Below are 16,915 nucleotides of genomic sequence, written 5' to 3' on the forward strand. Positions count from 1 at the left end.
CCTACGGCCAACTAACATTCCAACACCAACTTTCATGATTTTATGCACGCGATTCATGTTCGTCAAGTTACAACCATACTTCAACATCAACACATATAACCCCATAACTACCATCATGTTCCAACATCAACACACCTTATTTCATGCATACAACTTATATTCACACATCTACATCACCCTTAATACATGAAAAGAAAGTTAGATCTTACCTTGACAACTTGACTTCTCTACTTGGCTAGAGTTGGTGACTTGAGATGGAAATGGTTCTTGTTGCTCCAAAGACTATCTTCACGTTTTAGGGACCTTCTAAAGGGTTGAAACACCTTGGAAAATAATTTTTGGATCAAGACTCAAAGGGCTCAAAAATCAGCCCCTTGGCCGAAAGCTCTCTCTCTCCCTCTCTAGGTTTTCTTTCTTTGTTGTGAAGTTGAAATGAATGTAATGGCTGATTCCTTAGTCATTATTTGGTTCAACTTTGATGCCTACAAGTTGGTCACATGCTCCACTTATGGCATGAGTCACTCCATTAACTTTACACTTAAAATTCCATTTTTTTCTACAACTTTAGGCCAAGTGTGGCCAAGCCTCACCTTCTTGTTTCTCCTTTCTTCTTTCTTTTCAATTGTTTACAAGACAATTGTATGTGTGGTGAATGATTCATACACCATCCTTTGTCCATTGTAATTATGCCAAGATGAATGAGCAATATTTAATGTGAAATGATCCCTCCACCATGTTATGTCTTCCTAAAATAATGTATACTTTCATAAAGTAGTAGATGCTTAAATATTCAAATGCATGCTTCACATGGATGCCTTATTTTCAGTCACTTGGCTGAATTCCACACTCCTTTCTTTCAATTTGGTTGTCCACAATATAATGTAAGTGTAGTGGATGAATCACATTTAAATGTATATTTGTATGTCTCCCATAGTAGTCTTATTTAAGATGACTTTGAGTCATCTTTTGGACATGGCATGTTAATGTTCATATTGGCTCATTGTTGCCACTAATTTTAACTTAACACCACGATTAAGTAGTTCCTAATTTCCATTAATGCTTCTATACCAAACAAAATTTGTAGATAAATTGTGACTTCAAACGAAATCGGAAGTTAAAGTCTCTACTTTGTATCTTGAGATAGTCTTAATACTCAGCCCGACTTGAATCATCCATATCTCCTTACCCCGATATCATTTTGACGAGCTGTTTGTTGCGTTGCAAACTAGACTCGATGAACTTAATTTTAGGCTTTTGAAACACCTTAAAACTCCTCATATACTAGGAGATATGCCTCCTACAATATAGGCTAAAATCGGGTCCGAGATTTTACCGAAATTGTTCCGATTCATTTCGTTTAACTTCTAATCCTCTTCCAACCTCATGTAACCTCTTATACATACATATACACAGTCATTTACATCCATAACAATTCATATACATGTCTCGAAGGGTCCGTAGAATCACAATAACCATAAGTAGAACTCACAAAGCTTCGACGAAACTCCAATCGAAAAAGTATATTCCTATCTTTTGTCCATCTTCTATATCATTACTAATAATCTCAAATACTTTAAAAGGTCACTCACATTACCTCATATACATACTCATAACGCGATTTCAAATCCTTTAGGTTACCAGTCACCTCGAGATACTTAAGACAACCATATTTATAACGATATTCTTACTAACTCGATTAACTTTCCTTGAACCTTCTTAACTCATTCTTTCTTGTTTTAATACAAGTAGCAAGGATTATTATGGAGTGTGACATTCTCCCCTCCTTTAGAACATTCGTCCTCGCATGTCAAATGAGGACTAAAACTCGTCAATTAAATAACCGAATCACCCGTTATCGCGTACTATAGACAAGAAGATTTGACCACGAAAAATCGCCTATTATATTGTTCCCATTGGGATCGACCCCGACTCATAGTTGGGTAAATTATATTGCATACGTCCGTGTACACTTTCTCTTTGAGGAGTGGATTTGGACGTTACCAATGGCTGATCTATGTGCATTGGAAATAAGCATTTTTTTCATGAGTGTGGCTAATTGATTTAATAAACTGTCAACTTAAGTACTGTATAAGAAAATAATAGATGCGGAATAGAGCAGATGATGCTATTCGAGCAAATTGGTTACGCCCTTAGTTTAGAACGTCTAGGTCCCGGGTTCGAGTCTAGGTACGCAAAAAAAAAGGGGGTTTTCCTTGAGTTACAAACATTGTTGAGGATGCTTTCTAATAGTGTATTTTTTTTTCCTTTTTAGGCATGTCTAAACCGACAATAACAATTTTTTATAAGTTACTAATAAATTAACATGACAAATTAACTCTTCATCAAAATCGAATTAGATTAGGATAAAAATTAAGTTTAGATTTGGTGTAAGTAAATAGGTGAAGGTGAAAATATTTTGCTTGATATCCCATGCAATGCATGCCATAGATGGCTACTCTATGTGCATTGGGAATAAGCATTTTGTTATGCAACCCATGAAAGATATTATGGAAAGAAAAATGGCTCAATGATCATTGATTGATTGAAAAGTGCAAACAACATGCTTATATGATGAATAGGCTATACACTAGAGTGTCGAGGGTAATCTCATCCCTACTCTCAACTTCATATTACTACTGTAGATGAAAAGATCAATATATATATATATATATTGAAGTTGATCCAATTTAACTCTTCATCAAGACCGAATGAAATTAGGTTAACTAATAACTAAGTGTGGGGTGTGACTAATTGATTTAATAAATTGTTCAAACTGGGATTTCATGCCAAAGGGCTAACACAAATGATTTACCAAAGTCATCTTTTGTAATTTTTAGTGCAAAAAGAAGAAAATAAAAATAAATTTGAGAACTGTTGCAATTTTTTGTTACAAAACACATGTATTTTGCATTCAATGTCAAAAACACATTTTATAACCTTGATTAGCATGCGTTAATATTTTAAAAATGAGAAAAATAACATGAGAGTTGAAACAATTCTATGGTAATGGGGTAAAGGTAGATGGTTTCAAATCACTAAGTGTGGCTAATTGATTTACTAAACTGTCAACTTAGAAACTGTATAAGAAAATAATAGATGCGGAATAGAGCAGATGATGCTATTCCGGCAAATTGGTTACGCCCTTAGTTTATTCCGCATCATCTGCTCTATTCCGCATCTATTATTTTCGCATCTATTAGCATCATCTGCTCTATTCCGCATATATTATTTTCTTATACAGTTCCTAAATTGACAGTTTAGTAAATCAATTAGCCACACTTAGTGACTGGAACCACCTGCTTTTACCCCATTACCATAGGATTGTTTCAACTCTCATGTTATTTTTCTCATTTTTAAAATATTAACGCATGCTAATCAAGGTTATAAAATGTGTTTTGACATTGAGTACAAAATACAGGTATTTGTAACAAAAAATTATAGCAGTTCTCAAATTTATTTTTATTTTCCTCTTTTTGCACTAAAAATTACAAAAGATGACTTTGGTAAATCATTTGTGTTAGCCCTTTTGCATGAAATCTGAGTTTGAACAATTCAGTAAATCAATTTGTCACACCCCACACTTAGATAATAGTTAACCTAATCTCATTCGGTCTTGATGAAGAGTTAAATTAGATCAACTTCATACATATATATATATATATATATTGATCTTTTCATCTACAGTAATAATATGAAGTTGAGAGCAGAGATGAGATGAGATTACACTCTACTGTATAGCTTATTCATCACATAAGCATGTTATTTGCACTTTTAAATCAACCAATGATCATTAAGCCATTTTTGTTTCAATAAGATCTTTCATGGTTGCATAAAAAAATGCTTAGTCCCAATGCAAATAGAGCAGCCATCTATGGCATGCATTGCATAGGATACCAAGCAAAATCTGAACTTAATTTTGGCTCTTATTTTCATCCTAATCTCACTCGATTTTGATGAAAAGTTAAATTGGTCATGTTGATTTCCTCTTTTGATTCTATTAACTTAAAAGAAGATAAAATAATTATTATAGGTTTAGACGTGCCTAAAAAGGAAAAAAAATACACTATCAGAAAGCATCCTCAACAATGTTGTAACTCAAGGAAAACCCAATTATTATTTTTTTTGCGCGTACCTAGACTCGAACTAAGGACCTAGACGTCCTAAACTAAGGGCGTAGCCAATTTGTTGAAATAGCATCATCTGCCATATCTCGCATCTCTAACTCTCTTATCCTGATTCCCTGTTAGACATTCTTTAAATTAATAATTCAGTAAATCAAATAGCTATACTTATTGACTCTAACAAAAGAAAAATGACTTTTATCCATTATTTCCCGAGTCAACTGAGTCAAAAAACTAGTATTCCACAAAAGTAATTAATTCTTTTGTAGTATTTTTTTTTTTTGGTAATAACCTTGTTAAATTTTATTACCATCACAACTAAACAGTAAGGAATAAACTAAAGAGCACACAACCCCTAGCCAACGTTGCCGGGAGTATCAAGCCTCACGGAGAAAACTAGTTACAAAATGGCTCTAGGTACCCTATATATTTTCTAGCTTGTTTTGGTCTATAAACATACCAATCCTCTCTTTCACTATGAAGTTTATCTTTTTTTGTAGCATTGTCATGTTAGATTATTGACAAAAATATTCAAATATTTAAAAGCCTCTCCTATTCAATATGTACTGCGAAATATTGGAGTTTTGACTTTTCAAAAAACAAATGGAACCATCTAATTTTACCCCATTACCGTAGGATTATCTGAGGAACAATATAATGACGTTTTAATGTTTAGGTTGCGACGTTTAGCCCTCTGTGTAATGCTTAAAATTTTCTAGAGGGAGTTTTTTTTCTAAATAATCGTCGTTAATTTCTCAAAATCCAGTCTTAGACATTATTTAAATAACCACCCAGAAATAACATTGTATGTGTGGACTCTATTAAAAATTAAACTCTAATTGTTATAGCATTTTTCTCTTTTGATAAATGTTAAAAGTATATATGATTAAAATTGAATAGAACTATCTACGATGATTGCTATAGTTACATTTTTTGCAATTGAATATTTGATCAAATGTTTTTTTTAGAGAAATGTTCCATTTTAAATTTTCAGTAAAGCAAACTACCTAAATAGCATAAACCTTTAAAAAGATCTCCTAAAAATAAGGACGACAACACCTAGAACAAATCCCATAATTCATGCCTAAAACGTAGAATTAAATACATGCTAATTTTAAGGGCAAAGTCAATTTGTTTTATTTCCAAAGAAAAGGTGTGGACTAATCCGGACCATTTATTTTCTTTTCTTTGAATTTAAATTTGATTAATGCATATTATTTCTCCGTGTTACGGATTCTATTTAGAATAATTTTTTTGTTTATAATGTTTATACCCTTTGAAAATTTAAATTTTTAACAATAGTATATGTGAAATATATATTTTTGTAATTAAATTTATACTGTAAACACAATTTGTATATTTGGTATAATAAATGTATGAACTATATATAATATTGATGAACATTAACATTGTATAAAATATTGTATATGTACAATTCATATACTTTGAATAATAAATGTATGAACTTAATATCGATAATATATTGATGAAATATTAACATATTTAAAATATTTACAGTATAATATATTTGAAACATACGAAATGTTTCTTTTAAGAAAAATATCAGCATAAAAATTAAGTTTGAAGAAAAAATATCATAAAATTAAGGGGGGGAGAGAGATCATTGTGGAAGTGAGAGAAAATTGTAAATGAGTAAAATTGTATTAATGAAAATAGATTTCATTAATTAATGGAGAGGGTTGGCTTTAATCAGAGTTTATTATTGTATTTATATTTTTTCCTTTTCAAAGTGCTATATTTGTTACTTTTAAAAAGATTTGTTATTCTTGTATAGAATTCTTACTAACTGGTTTAGTGGGTAAATATCTCTAAAAAAAAAAAAAAAAAGGAAAAAGAATTAAGGCTTTGTCTATTGTTTAGGTTGGCACACCATATAATGAAAGAAAAAAAATATATGTGTATACTGTTTAGGTTGGCCCACCGTATAATGAAAGAAAAAAAAAGTCGTGTATATTGTTTAGGTTGGCCCACTGAACAATTATGTAGAATATATAGGTGTACGTATCTCATTTAAATATTGTCAATAATGTTTTAAGTGTGCCCTACTTTAATCATTTACACTACATTGAAGGGAAAATTTGGAGAGAAGTTGACTATTTTGGATCCTTGTGGGGTAGGGATATTTTGGTCATTTTATGTTGGCCTATCGCCAATTTTGACAAAATGGGCTTTGCCAAATAGCAGCACTCAAATAAATATTGACCTACGTCATGCAGCCTATTGAACGAGCCATGGGGTTTGCGCTAATTAATGGAATATTTAAACTGTAAACAACTTTGTGACATTGTTTAGATTCTTGGCTCTAAAGGAGCAGCTTAGGATCCATGTAAACCTATAGCTTTTTTTTCTTTTCTCGAAACTTGTTCAGTTATATCTTGGACTGATTTTTTGGTTAGATTTTGAAGACACGTTTTTTAAGTTTGAATAAAATCAAATTTTCAAGTCAAAAACTTCAACACTTTTTCAAGTGACATGCACATCAAACACCTCTTCAACTACAAAATATAAAACTACAACGACAATGTAATAATACCGGAAGCCACTGCCACCAACACACATACAATGCCAGTATAGAAGGCTGAACTAAGAATGCTAGAATTTACCTCTCCGCTACATAAGCAAGCAACTCTTCCGTAACGAAGTAGGCCATTTTGAGTTTAACTAGTTCGCCTTGGCTGCGATCAATGACACGGCGGCACATTTCTCCGAGCTTGTAACTCATGTTGGTTCCTAGGAAGTCACCAAGGTTGAAGGTTGGACAGGTCAATAGATGATACGCCACACGGAAAGGTCTTTGCACACTCGCCTCCACATAGTGCACACATTCTGTGCTGTCAGCAATATCTCTTTAGCACCCAGCCTGTACAATATGTTACCCCAAACATCATCCGTCAGTTCCAACCATGGTGGTTTTTTCTCCATACCGCCTGATTCTTATTTTCACCTTTTCCCTTGTAGAGAAGTATGAATAATGAGTGGAAGCTATATATAGACAGTGTCTTTAAAGTGGTGGAAAAACCGGGGAGTCTAGAACCGAGCATTGTTACAAAAATGCTCTCAATGTGGTTCTATCGAGGATAACTTTTATTCAACCCAAGTACTTGCACCTGATAACATTAATTCATTAGTATAGTTAAACATATATTTTAATAAACTGAAATAAGAGGTCTAAGAACTCTTTTTGATCTTATGACTCATTTCCATTGTTTTAAATAATATGACGAAAATGCACATTGGCTTTTATAAAAAGAATTTTATAAAACGAATCCCTTCCAGCAACAATACGTCTAACGACTATGAAAATAATATTAACACTAGTGACTTTGAAAACAACAACGATAATATAATAATAACTACTTTACTGTTATGTAATTTTTTTTACTGTTATTAAATTATATTGATAAAATAATTTATGCTACGTGCAAAGATAATTACTATGTTACCCCCTACACCTTATTAAAATACAGGTGTCAAATAATATAACTGTATGATGTAATTGTACAGTGCATAAATGAAAAAGGATAAGTATCTATTATAGTTGATTCACCTTCCCAAGAGGAGATGTTTACGTTATTTGGTGCAGACTCGCTAAAAAACTTCAAAACTCTCTCTGTCCAAGGGATTCGACTTCTTAAATAGTCTTGGGTAAAGAAATTCAAAGTTTTATCAGGAAATAACGTATTTCTCCCTTCTTCTGGTAATTAAATCCACTAGTAGAAAAGTCAAATTTAATTGTAGAAGACAGATAATTACGTACATTGATAGTCTTATACCAAGAATGTGAATTGTCACTCTTTCCTAGAGGAGCTAAAACGTTTATTCTGGTAGTTATAGAAACAGCAGATGGAATTAAAGAGTTAATGAAACCAAGGAGAATAGCTTACTAATTTGATCCACACTGAGCATCGAACTTTCTACTTAGCAAATTCTACTGACTGCAAATGCTTCTGCCCATATGATCATTTGCAGACACACTCGACCAATTTTTGAAGACTAGTGTTTCAGCTCATTCAGCAAGTTTGATATGAAAATATTAACTACTAAACTTCAATTTCAGCATTCAAATCAGTCTGACCTATGCATAAAAGTTTAGAATAATCCTTTTTTTCGTTTGTTGGATAATTGTTGCATGCCCAAATGTCTTTCAAGTTCGAGATCAGACAGAAGAAACATTACCATCAAGAACCATTAAGATCTTAATGAGTTTCCTTTGATTGAACAAGAATTAGAAATCAGCTAAATCCCTAGGAAAGATAATGTTGCTGACAGTATAGTGAACTATTTAGTTAATATAGATAAAACTCGCATGTCCTGCTACGAAATCCTCGATGTAAGGTGTCTAAAACAGCTGCTTCAATTCTGTGAGCAGCCTTCTCCCCAAAGATTGATTTACACACAAGTTATTTTGGCTCTAAAATAGATTTGCAAAAAGTTACAATCAGTGGTTTAGGAGTATATGATAATTAAAGAAAAGGAAAGCTCCATGCGAACACATTAGAACCCTGGAATAATTACTGCTGCTTTGGGCAGGAAACTGAATAGAGACGATAGGAAATTGTGAAACACTATTTCAGCATTGTATCCTTGGGTAGGTTGAAGTTCACCCATGACATACCAATAAGGCAAAATGGTACACTTGATAAAAATCGATCAGTGAACACATGAAGAACTGTTCATAATCTGATAACCAAAAGAAGCCCACAACTTCATAACTGAGGCTAATGCTAGAAACATGACCACTAGTAGATCTTTTCAAAAACCAAAGTAATAATCATCATACATGTTATCATCAGAAGACATGTTATACTCGTCGACTGCATTCCCCGGAGACTCAAACGAAAATTTACAACCGGCCAGAGAATCATGTGGGTACTTCACATCTTTAATCTGTTGAGAAATTCTGCTACTCAAAACTTCGTTGAAGCTAACTTTCAAGCACCGCCGCAGGTCAAGTGATACAAGATTAGGACAACCATCAAGAATAGCCTCAAGGCCTTCAGTTGTCATCCAGTTCCCAATGAGCTGAAGGTGGTGCAAAGCAGGCAGGTTTTTAGCAATAGCTAGAGCCATATTATTTCTTATATCTCCTTCATCAGGATCATCATCTTTATCAGAATTATCATCTTCATCAGAATCATCATTTAAGTCCAAATAATGTCCCGTATAACATTCGTTCATTTCAAACAACTTTAACCGTGGGCAAGAGCGTCCAAGAGCTTCAATTCCCTCTGTAGTGATATCAGTGTGTGTCAGACTCAACTCTTCTAACAATGGGAGCTTTTTAACTGCTTTGGCCAAGCCGTCACATACCATACCATAGCAACATGCAATACTAAGTCGTTTCAGTTTTCCTGATCTGGTGAATAAAAGCAGAAATTGAATTAATGGCAGTGATTGAAGCAAGATTTCCAAACACAATTTCTAATACAGAAGATTAGTGCAAATATACAATAGGATGAATACAATATGCTATCTTACTTTATCAACCAAAAAAAAGATAATACATGCAATATGCTGTCTCCACAGATAGTTGTATCAGAAAAGCAGTTTTTTGGGGCATTTTTTAATTCTTTTGGGGGAGGGTGGATGAAGGAAAGCGAGGAAACGGAATTTTAAGGTAACACAAACCGGAAGTGCAAAAAAATGCCAAAATAACTAATTGAAAAAGAGAATATAGAGGCCTAACAAATATCTTCCTCGCTTTTTACTGCAATCTGCAAGATGGGAACTTATACAGGATAATGCTTCTTTTTTTTTTTTCCAGAAGAGATCTTGTAGACTAATCATTTATCTTTTTTTTCATTTTTCCCACGAGAGGTCCCATGAGTTTTGCTCTTAATATTTAAATTGATATAACTTCCTTAGTTGATGCCTTTCTTGATTTGTACAGTGTAGTATTGTGTAATTTCTGATGTTTGGGATGGAAATTGTTGTAATTGTTTTACAGTGTAGTATTGGGTCATGCTTGCTAATGTGAAGCAAGCCTTATGGAGTTTGAAGGGTCAGCCAGCGAGAGAAGGCTAAATAAGACTTGGATGAGCATTCCCCTTTGTATTATGTGGACAATATGGCTTGAAAGAATCCTAGGTGCTTTGAGGGTAGCGAGGAAAACTGTTGTTATAATTTGTAAGAAACAGATGTATTCAGAATCTTATGACTTGGTGTAATGCCTCTTCTGATTTGGACATTGATGTTATGTTATAGTTCTTAGATTCCCTCCCGTTGTAAGGGGTCTAGCCCCAGTTTATTTGTACTGATGCAGTACCAATTTGGTATTGTTTATTTATGAAAGGCTTAATACATAATTTACCCCCGAGCTTGTATCCCAATCCCGATTATACATCCCTCTTTCAGGGGAACCTATTAGCACCAAACATTTCTCCGAGTGTGTTTTGTGCTTGACCAGTTTTACGACCATGTGTATGTCACGCACCAATGGACACATAAAATGTGTCTTAACTTAAAAAAAATAAAGAAAAATACTTCATCTTCCCAACGAAATTCCAAATCCACCGGTGGCCACCTCTCCATCATCTTCATTTCTCCATTCCTCCCTCTTCTACCCACATAAACAAAATCCCACAGTCGCCGTCGGCCATCTCTCATCCCAAAACTCTTTTCACCCTACCAGTAAACAACTCCATAAAAGCCATCGCCCGGAGCAGTGACAAGAACAATGAAAGAGAAATTCTTCTGATGGATATTCAATGTTGAAAGAGTAAAAACAATCTACAATTGGGAATGGAACTGTGCAGCCACAACCACCATTTCTTCTTCTCCCCACCTTTTCTTATGGTGATTAATTTATAAATTCTACAACATTTATGAGTATTAACCCTTTCATTAGCTACCGTTTGGACATAGATTTATTTTCTCTTTTTCAGGAAAAAACAATTGAAAACATTGTTTGTTCATGGAATTTGATTGAAAAATTTTCAAGTTCCGAAACTGGTTTGGGCCAGTTTTTAAACCAGTTTTTGGGTGAAAATATTTCATCCACTCACAAAGCTTCAACTCTTTTTTCAAGTAAAATGCATGTCAAAACACAACCGCAACTTCCAAAAATTATTTTTCAACACAACTTTAAAAACTCTTTTTTTCAAGTTTCAACCAAATCTATGTCCAAACGATAGCTTAGTCCCACACATAGAAGTTGGTGGAACATCTATTATGAATATTAGTCGCACTAAGAATAAAACTTTTCCATGCTGTCGTTGTTGTTTATTTCTTATTGATGTGATAGAGTCCATCTCCATTTTTACTGTTTTTGCGTGTATGTTCTTGACAATGAAGACGATAATCTAAAAAATAGAAAATAAAAATAAAATGGTAGACAGGTGGCATTCAAATGAAGCTTCAGACACATTGTTTTGGCTCTCCACTCAGCTATTTTGTGCGTAAAAACACGCTCGTGCCACGTGGCAAAAATGGGGTGTCTGAAAGATTTGGTGTATAAAAGGTTTTCCGTGAAAGAGAGGTGTGTATTAGGGATTTCACAACAAGCTCGAGGGGTAAACTATGTATTAGGCCTTCATGAAATAAAATTAACCTTTACTTATCAGAAAAACTTATGTTCAATCAAATATCATGTATAAAGACGTTATAATTAGGAAGTCCTTAGTCCTTCCAACTATTGTTCCTTTGAGAGCTTCGTTGCTCAAAGGGATGCAAAGTGAGGGGTTGTCGCTTCATAGACAAAACATCCACTTCAAATAAATTTGAGCTTCAGACAATGACGCGAAAAATGATCCCGTTGATTCTTTAAATCTTGATGCAAGCCAAGCTCCATCAAGACCCTGCACACATAGCCGAGCTAGGGAGTTCATGGACTTTGCATCAAGTCACTACTTTGGATGCTTAGAGGGTGCATGGAATCACAATTCATGAAGCATCCACACGTCAAGGAAGCTCAAGTGCACATCTTCAAGCTATGCACTCCTTGATCATGAAGATGGAGCCTTTGAAGATCATGGAAGGTCAACATAGGACGACCTTCAAGATATGGAAGATAGCTTGGATGGAAGACTCTAAGACCACTACATTCAAGATATAGAAGATAGCTTGGTGGAAGAGGCTATTTATGCAAAGAGGCTATGCTTTATATGTGCTTCCATCATCCTTAAGAAGACTAAGAAGGCCCTTATTTCATTAAGGGTATTTTTGTAATAATCATATTAGTCCTCTTAGCCTAGTTTAGTACAAATACTGCACTATGTCGTTTCATTCCTTATTTTGTTTTTGAATGAACATTTGGTTTAGGCTCCGTTGTGAGTTTTGGGGAAATCCTCTTATCTCTTCAAGTTGAACCCTCTTGATTACTTGGGTAAGTTTCCCTTGTATGAGTTCAATATCTCTTCCCCTTGGATTAAATCGAATAATTATTACATTTTAATTATTAGATTATCCTTTCTTTTCTTCTAGAGTCTATTCTCCCTCCTTTCTATTTCTTAAACATATTCTTGTATCATATCTTACTTCCCTGATTGTGGTTCAGTTTATCATTCTCGCACCAGAATCACATCAAATCTTAACATTGAGGATTTAGAGTAATATCAACATTATTTTATATGGGATGTTGAAATTTGATTGTTATAATAGACGTACTAAAATTATATATGGTATCATATTTTCTAATTTCCACAAATTGTGCGCTTCACTTTAAAGAAGCGATTGGCGCCTCACTTCTCTATTTTTTCCTAAAGCCCCGCGGACCTTGTCTCTTGTATGGGTTTTTTGCTTTTAAAATCACTGAGTTTAACCTTTATATATTGATATGTATGAAATTTTCTATCAGTTAACTTAAAAGACATAATGTTATATAGCAAGCAGTTTGGTTGGTCAAAATGTTCTTTAGGAAAACAAGTTTCTTAAAAATGAGAAAAATGACTTCCCTAATGGAAGTAAGGAAACAAGTTCCAGACATTCCAAGTCCATTGTCTCCTCCCCACCCACCCAGCGCCTCGAACCCCCAACTCCTGACCATCCCTTCCACCCCTCCACCCCCCATCCCAGCCCCATAGTGTTTTGCTATATCACATATGGAACGATATTTCACATATGGAACGATATTCTTTTGTTTACTTAACAAACACTAGAAAATAAGTAAGAACCTTACTTATTTTCCAAGAAAACATTTTCTTTTCTACCAAACACACCCTAAGGTTTCATTTTCTATTTCACTCATGATGGGTACTTTTCACAATTCTCTCACTGTACTCCTCACTTTGTCAAACAGGGCATACTTTCATATAGAAAAAGAAAAAAGAAAAATTTCAAAACAAGGAAAACAAATAAATAAAGAAGAGCCAGAAACTACCTCTTTGCTATGCGCAAAATCAAGTCATCATTAGCAAAGTAGTCCAAATTGATATCAACAACTTGACCTTGGCTGCGATCAACAGCATGAATACACATTTTTTCTAAGTCGTAAGGCATATCAGAGGGTTCCCAAGTATCTCCTATGTTAATGACTCGCCACATTGAAGGTTCCTTGCATATTCGCCTCCAAGTAGTGCACACTTTCTGTGCAGTTTCCAGTATATCTACAGCACCAAGCCTGTGTAGTATATTAGCCCATATACCTTCTGGCAGTTCTAACCATGGTGGTTTTTTCACCATTGAGGCCTTTTTCTTTTTTTCTTTACCTTTTGCTTTACCCTTTCTGTTCATTGTTTTCTTCTTCTGGGGTTTCCAGTTGGATACTGAGCAAGAAGGAGATGTTTGTACTTTGCACTACATTTTCAATCTTTTGAAGTGGTTCAAATACACTTTAAATTTTAATTAGAAATTTTCGGTTTTAGTCCCTTAAATATCACAAATTCTGATTATATAACTTTGTAATAATTTGACTAGGCACATATAAACCCTCATTTATTGAATTGTGCTTTTTTTGATCCCTGTTTTTGTAAGTCTTTCACAAATTTAACAAACTATTAACCACTACGCTAGTGTTTGGCCATGGATTCCCAAAAAAAAAATTGAAAAATTTGATTTGGGTGAAATTTTTCAAGTTTTGAAAATGTGTTTGACCATAGTTTTTCAAAACATATTTCATTTTTGTTTTGGGAAACATGAAACATTACTTATAAGTTCTAAAAACTACCAAGAATACTCAACTATACAAAACATACATACTTGCTAATCCCAAATTATGCAGAACATTATATTTTTATAACAACGGCTAATTACACACTTACTAGCTACTATAATTCAAATTACAATACAAAGATCTATCCATGCAAGAAAAAAAAGGGTAGTAACTAGCTATTCTTTAATATAATCTTCCCACGTTATACGAACAATCTCTTCATGATGAGCATGCATTTCCAGATCAGATGACAGAGAAGACAAAGCAATATTGTTACTCTGAGTCGATTGTTCGTCAATTTCATCAACAACCACGTCATCATGTTCATATTAAGTAAATATTCCATCACCGCTTTAGTGGTCATGCAAAAAATCATGTTGGGTCATAAATAGATGGAGCTTTTTCATAAAATACAAAAGTTTGGGGCAATTTTTAAAAGTTTTGAAAAGGCCAAAACATAGATCTTGGCCCAAAAACAGGTTTGAGCAAGAATTTGGGATTTGAAGATTTGTTTTCAAAATCTTTCAAAATTTTATGGCCAAACAAAGATTTGAAAACAAATCTTCAAAATATGCTCCCAAAATCTATGGCCAAACGGGAGTCATTTACACATGTTTCAGGTTAAGTTTGTACTGTTATCCCATATTCAAGGATAATATAATTATGTAAGTAACTTAAATATTAACTATTTCATATATAAAGGAACAAAAAGCATACATTTTATTTAACTGTGCTTAGTCATACTCATACATTACAAAGATCGGAGCGGAGCCAAGTAGGTGGAAGAGTAGGTTCATTTGAACGCCCTTACAATTACCTTATATATACAAGGATAATTCTTTTTATTTAATGCATATATAGTACGTAGGTTTCTTTAATTCCTTGGCATCTTTGTGTTTACTTTTTTTTTTATAGGGAAAACGATCAAATTTGCTCTTATACTATGCAAAAAGGATCAAATAAACCCTCTGTGGTGGACAGCTAATCCTGTGTGGCACTGACAACGTGGTGAGATGGACAACACGTGACACGCCATCTTACCACCTGTCACACCCCCTACGAGGAGTATGACGGGCTCCGACTCGTAGGCCGGGAACCACCTGACTTATCCGTTACTTTGAACATTATAAACCATAACTCAAAGAACACCTGCACGCAGAAAAGGCCGAACATAGGAATATCCGATCTTTCAGCACATATGTACATATGCAGACCGACAAGGTCGCCACAACATAACGTATATCATAAAGCCGGCAAGGCGAACAGTAAAGTATCAAGAGCTCAAAATAAGGCCGATAAGGCCACCAATATATTATACAATCATATGAACAGGTGGAGCTACAAAACACCTAACTATACGCACACGTCTACGAGCCTCTACATAGAATACAAATGATCATAAGGACCAATACCAAATAGATTGCAGCTCCGAAGTAAGTGAAGTGCTCCTGAGAGTCCGCTGATAAAACACCTACGGGTTTGATCCGTCTCCCTGCCTCCCTGCGGGCATGATTGCAGCATCCACAAGAAGGGACGTCAGTACGAATAATGTCCTGAGTATGTAAGGCATGAATAACAACATAATATAGATATGAAAGGTAACATGGAATAAGAGAGTTAACCTGTACATATGGATGCATCTTGAGGCGGATGTCATGCATGCTTAACCTTTAAAAAAAACATTTTTATACATATATATAGTACCATGCCCGGCTATTATATATATATGTCATATATATATATATCATAGTATCCCGTCCATTAAGGCTCGGTGTTATCATCATTAGCCCGCGTCCGAGGCAATATCATAACATGCCTACGCAATGGTGTGCACATCTACGTGCCATGCCCGCCGACTATAGCGCGGCGCGGTGTATATATATATAAAATATATATATATACATATATATAAAGCATGCATGAGAGCCCAATCAAAAGCCACAACTATATCGCAGTGACGTAAGGTCGGTAGCCTCCGATTTATATTATGGAGCAATCATCATCCCTATATCTCACCTTGAAGGAACAATTATTATAAGGTGAGATCAACAACAATTAACAAAATCGAGATAATCATGAAATAAGCTCAATAATCTCATAATAGCATTAAAATCATAAGCTTTGGAATTTCTAGAATTAAGATCATCATCATCATGATCATCATAGAAAACATCTCTTCTTTAGTATCATAAGAAGATTTTAAGAATCATGAACTTCTAACTTTTGGAAGTAAGAAGGTTATGGAAATATATATGGAATCATAACATAGGAATCATACCTTTTGAACAAAATCATAAGATGAGATCAATATCAACAAATATAATCAAAAATCTTGAAACCAGCTCAGTAATCTCATAAAGACATTAAAACCATAACTTTGGAATCTCCATAAATGGGATCATCATAATACTCATCATGGTCCTTATAGAAAACATTCGTCTTTAGCATCACAAGGATTTTGAGAATCATGAACTGCTAGTATTTTCGGAAATAAGGTATTATGGAAGTCGTGTATACGTTCATAGGAAAAGAATCATACCTTTAAAAGAAAGAGGAATAGCCTTAACACACCTTTTGGTCTCCTTAACTATTCAACATTTATCTTTCCAAGCTCGTAAATCTACATGTAAACCATTCATACTATTGTTAGACTCATTGTCACGTGCTTATCTTAAGCATTCAATTA

The 16,915-nt window shown here is 34.1% G+C and overlaps 2 protein-coding genes across 2 annotated transcripts in view; one reads left to right on the plus strand and one right to left on the minus strand.

The window, feature by feature from the left end:
• LOC132056874 (large ribosomal subunit protein eL32z-like) overlaps positions 1–16,915 on the plus strand; it is a 92,627-nt gene that overhangs the window by 52,759 nt on the left and 22,953 nt on the right. The gene's annotated exons all lie outside the window — the stretch shown is intronic.
• On the minus strand, positions 8,329–13,826 carry LOC132030500 (putative F-box/LRR-repeat protein 23). The gene is made up of 2 exons (XM_059420157.1): positions 13,459–13,826; positions 8,329–9,498 (listed from the first exon to the last, which is right to left on the minus strand). Exons 1-2 carry the CDS (start codon positions 13,809–13,811, stop codon positions 8,895–8,897), a joined length of 957 nt encoding a protein of 318 aa, XP_059276140.1. The 5' UTR covers positions 13,812–13,826; the 3' UTR covers positions 8,329–8,894.

Source organism: Lycium ferocissimum, chromosome 1 (assembly GCF_029784015.1).
Source record: "Lycium ferocissimum isolate CSIRO_LF1 chromosome 1, AGI_CSIRO_Lferr_CH_V1, whole genome shotgun sequence".
NCBI lineage: Eukaryota > Viridiplantae > Streptophyta > Magnoliopsida > Solanales > Solanaceae > Lycium > Lycium ferocissimum.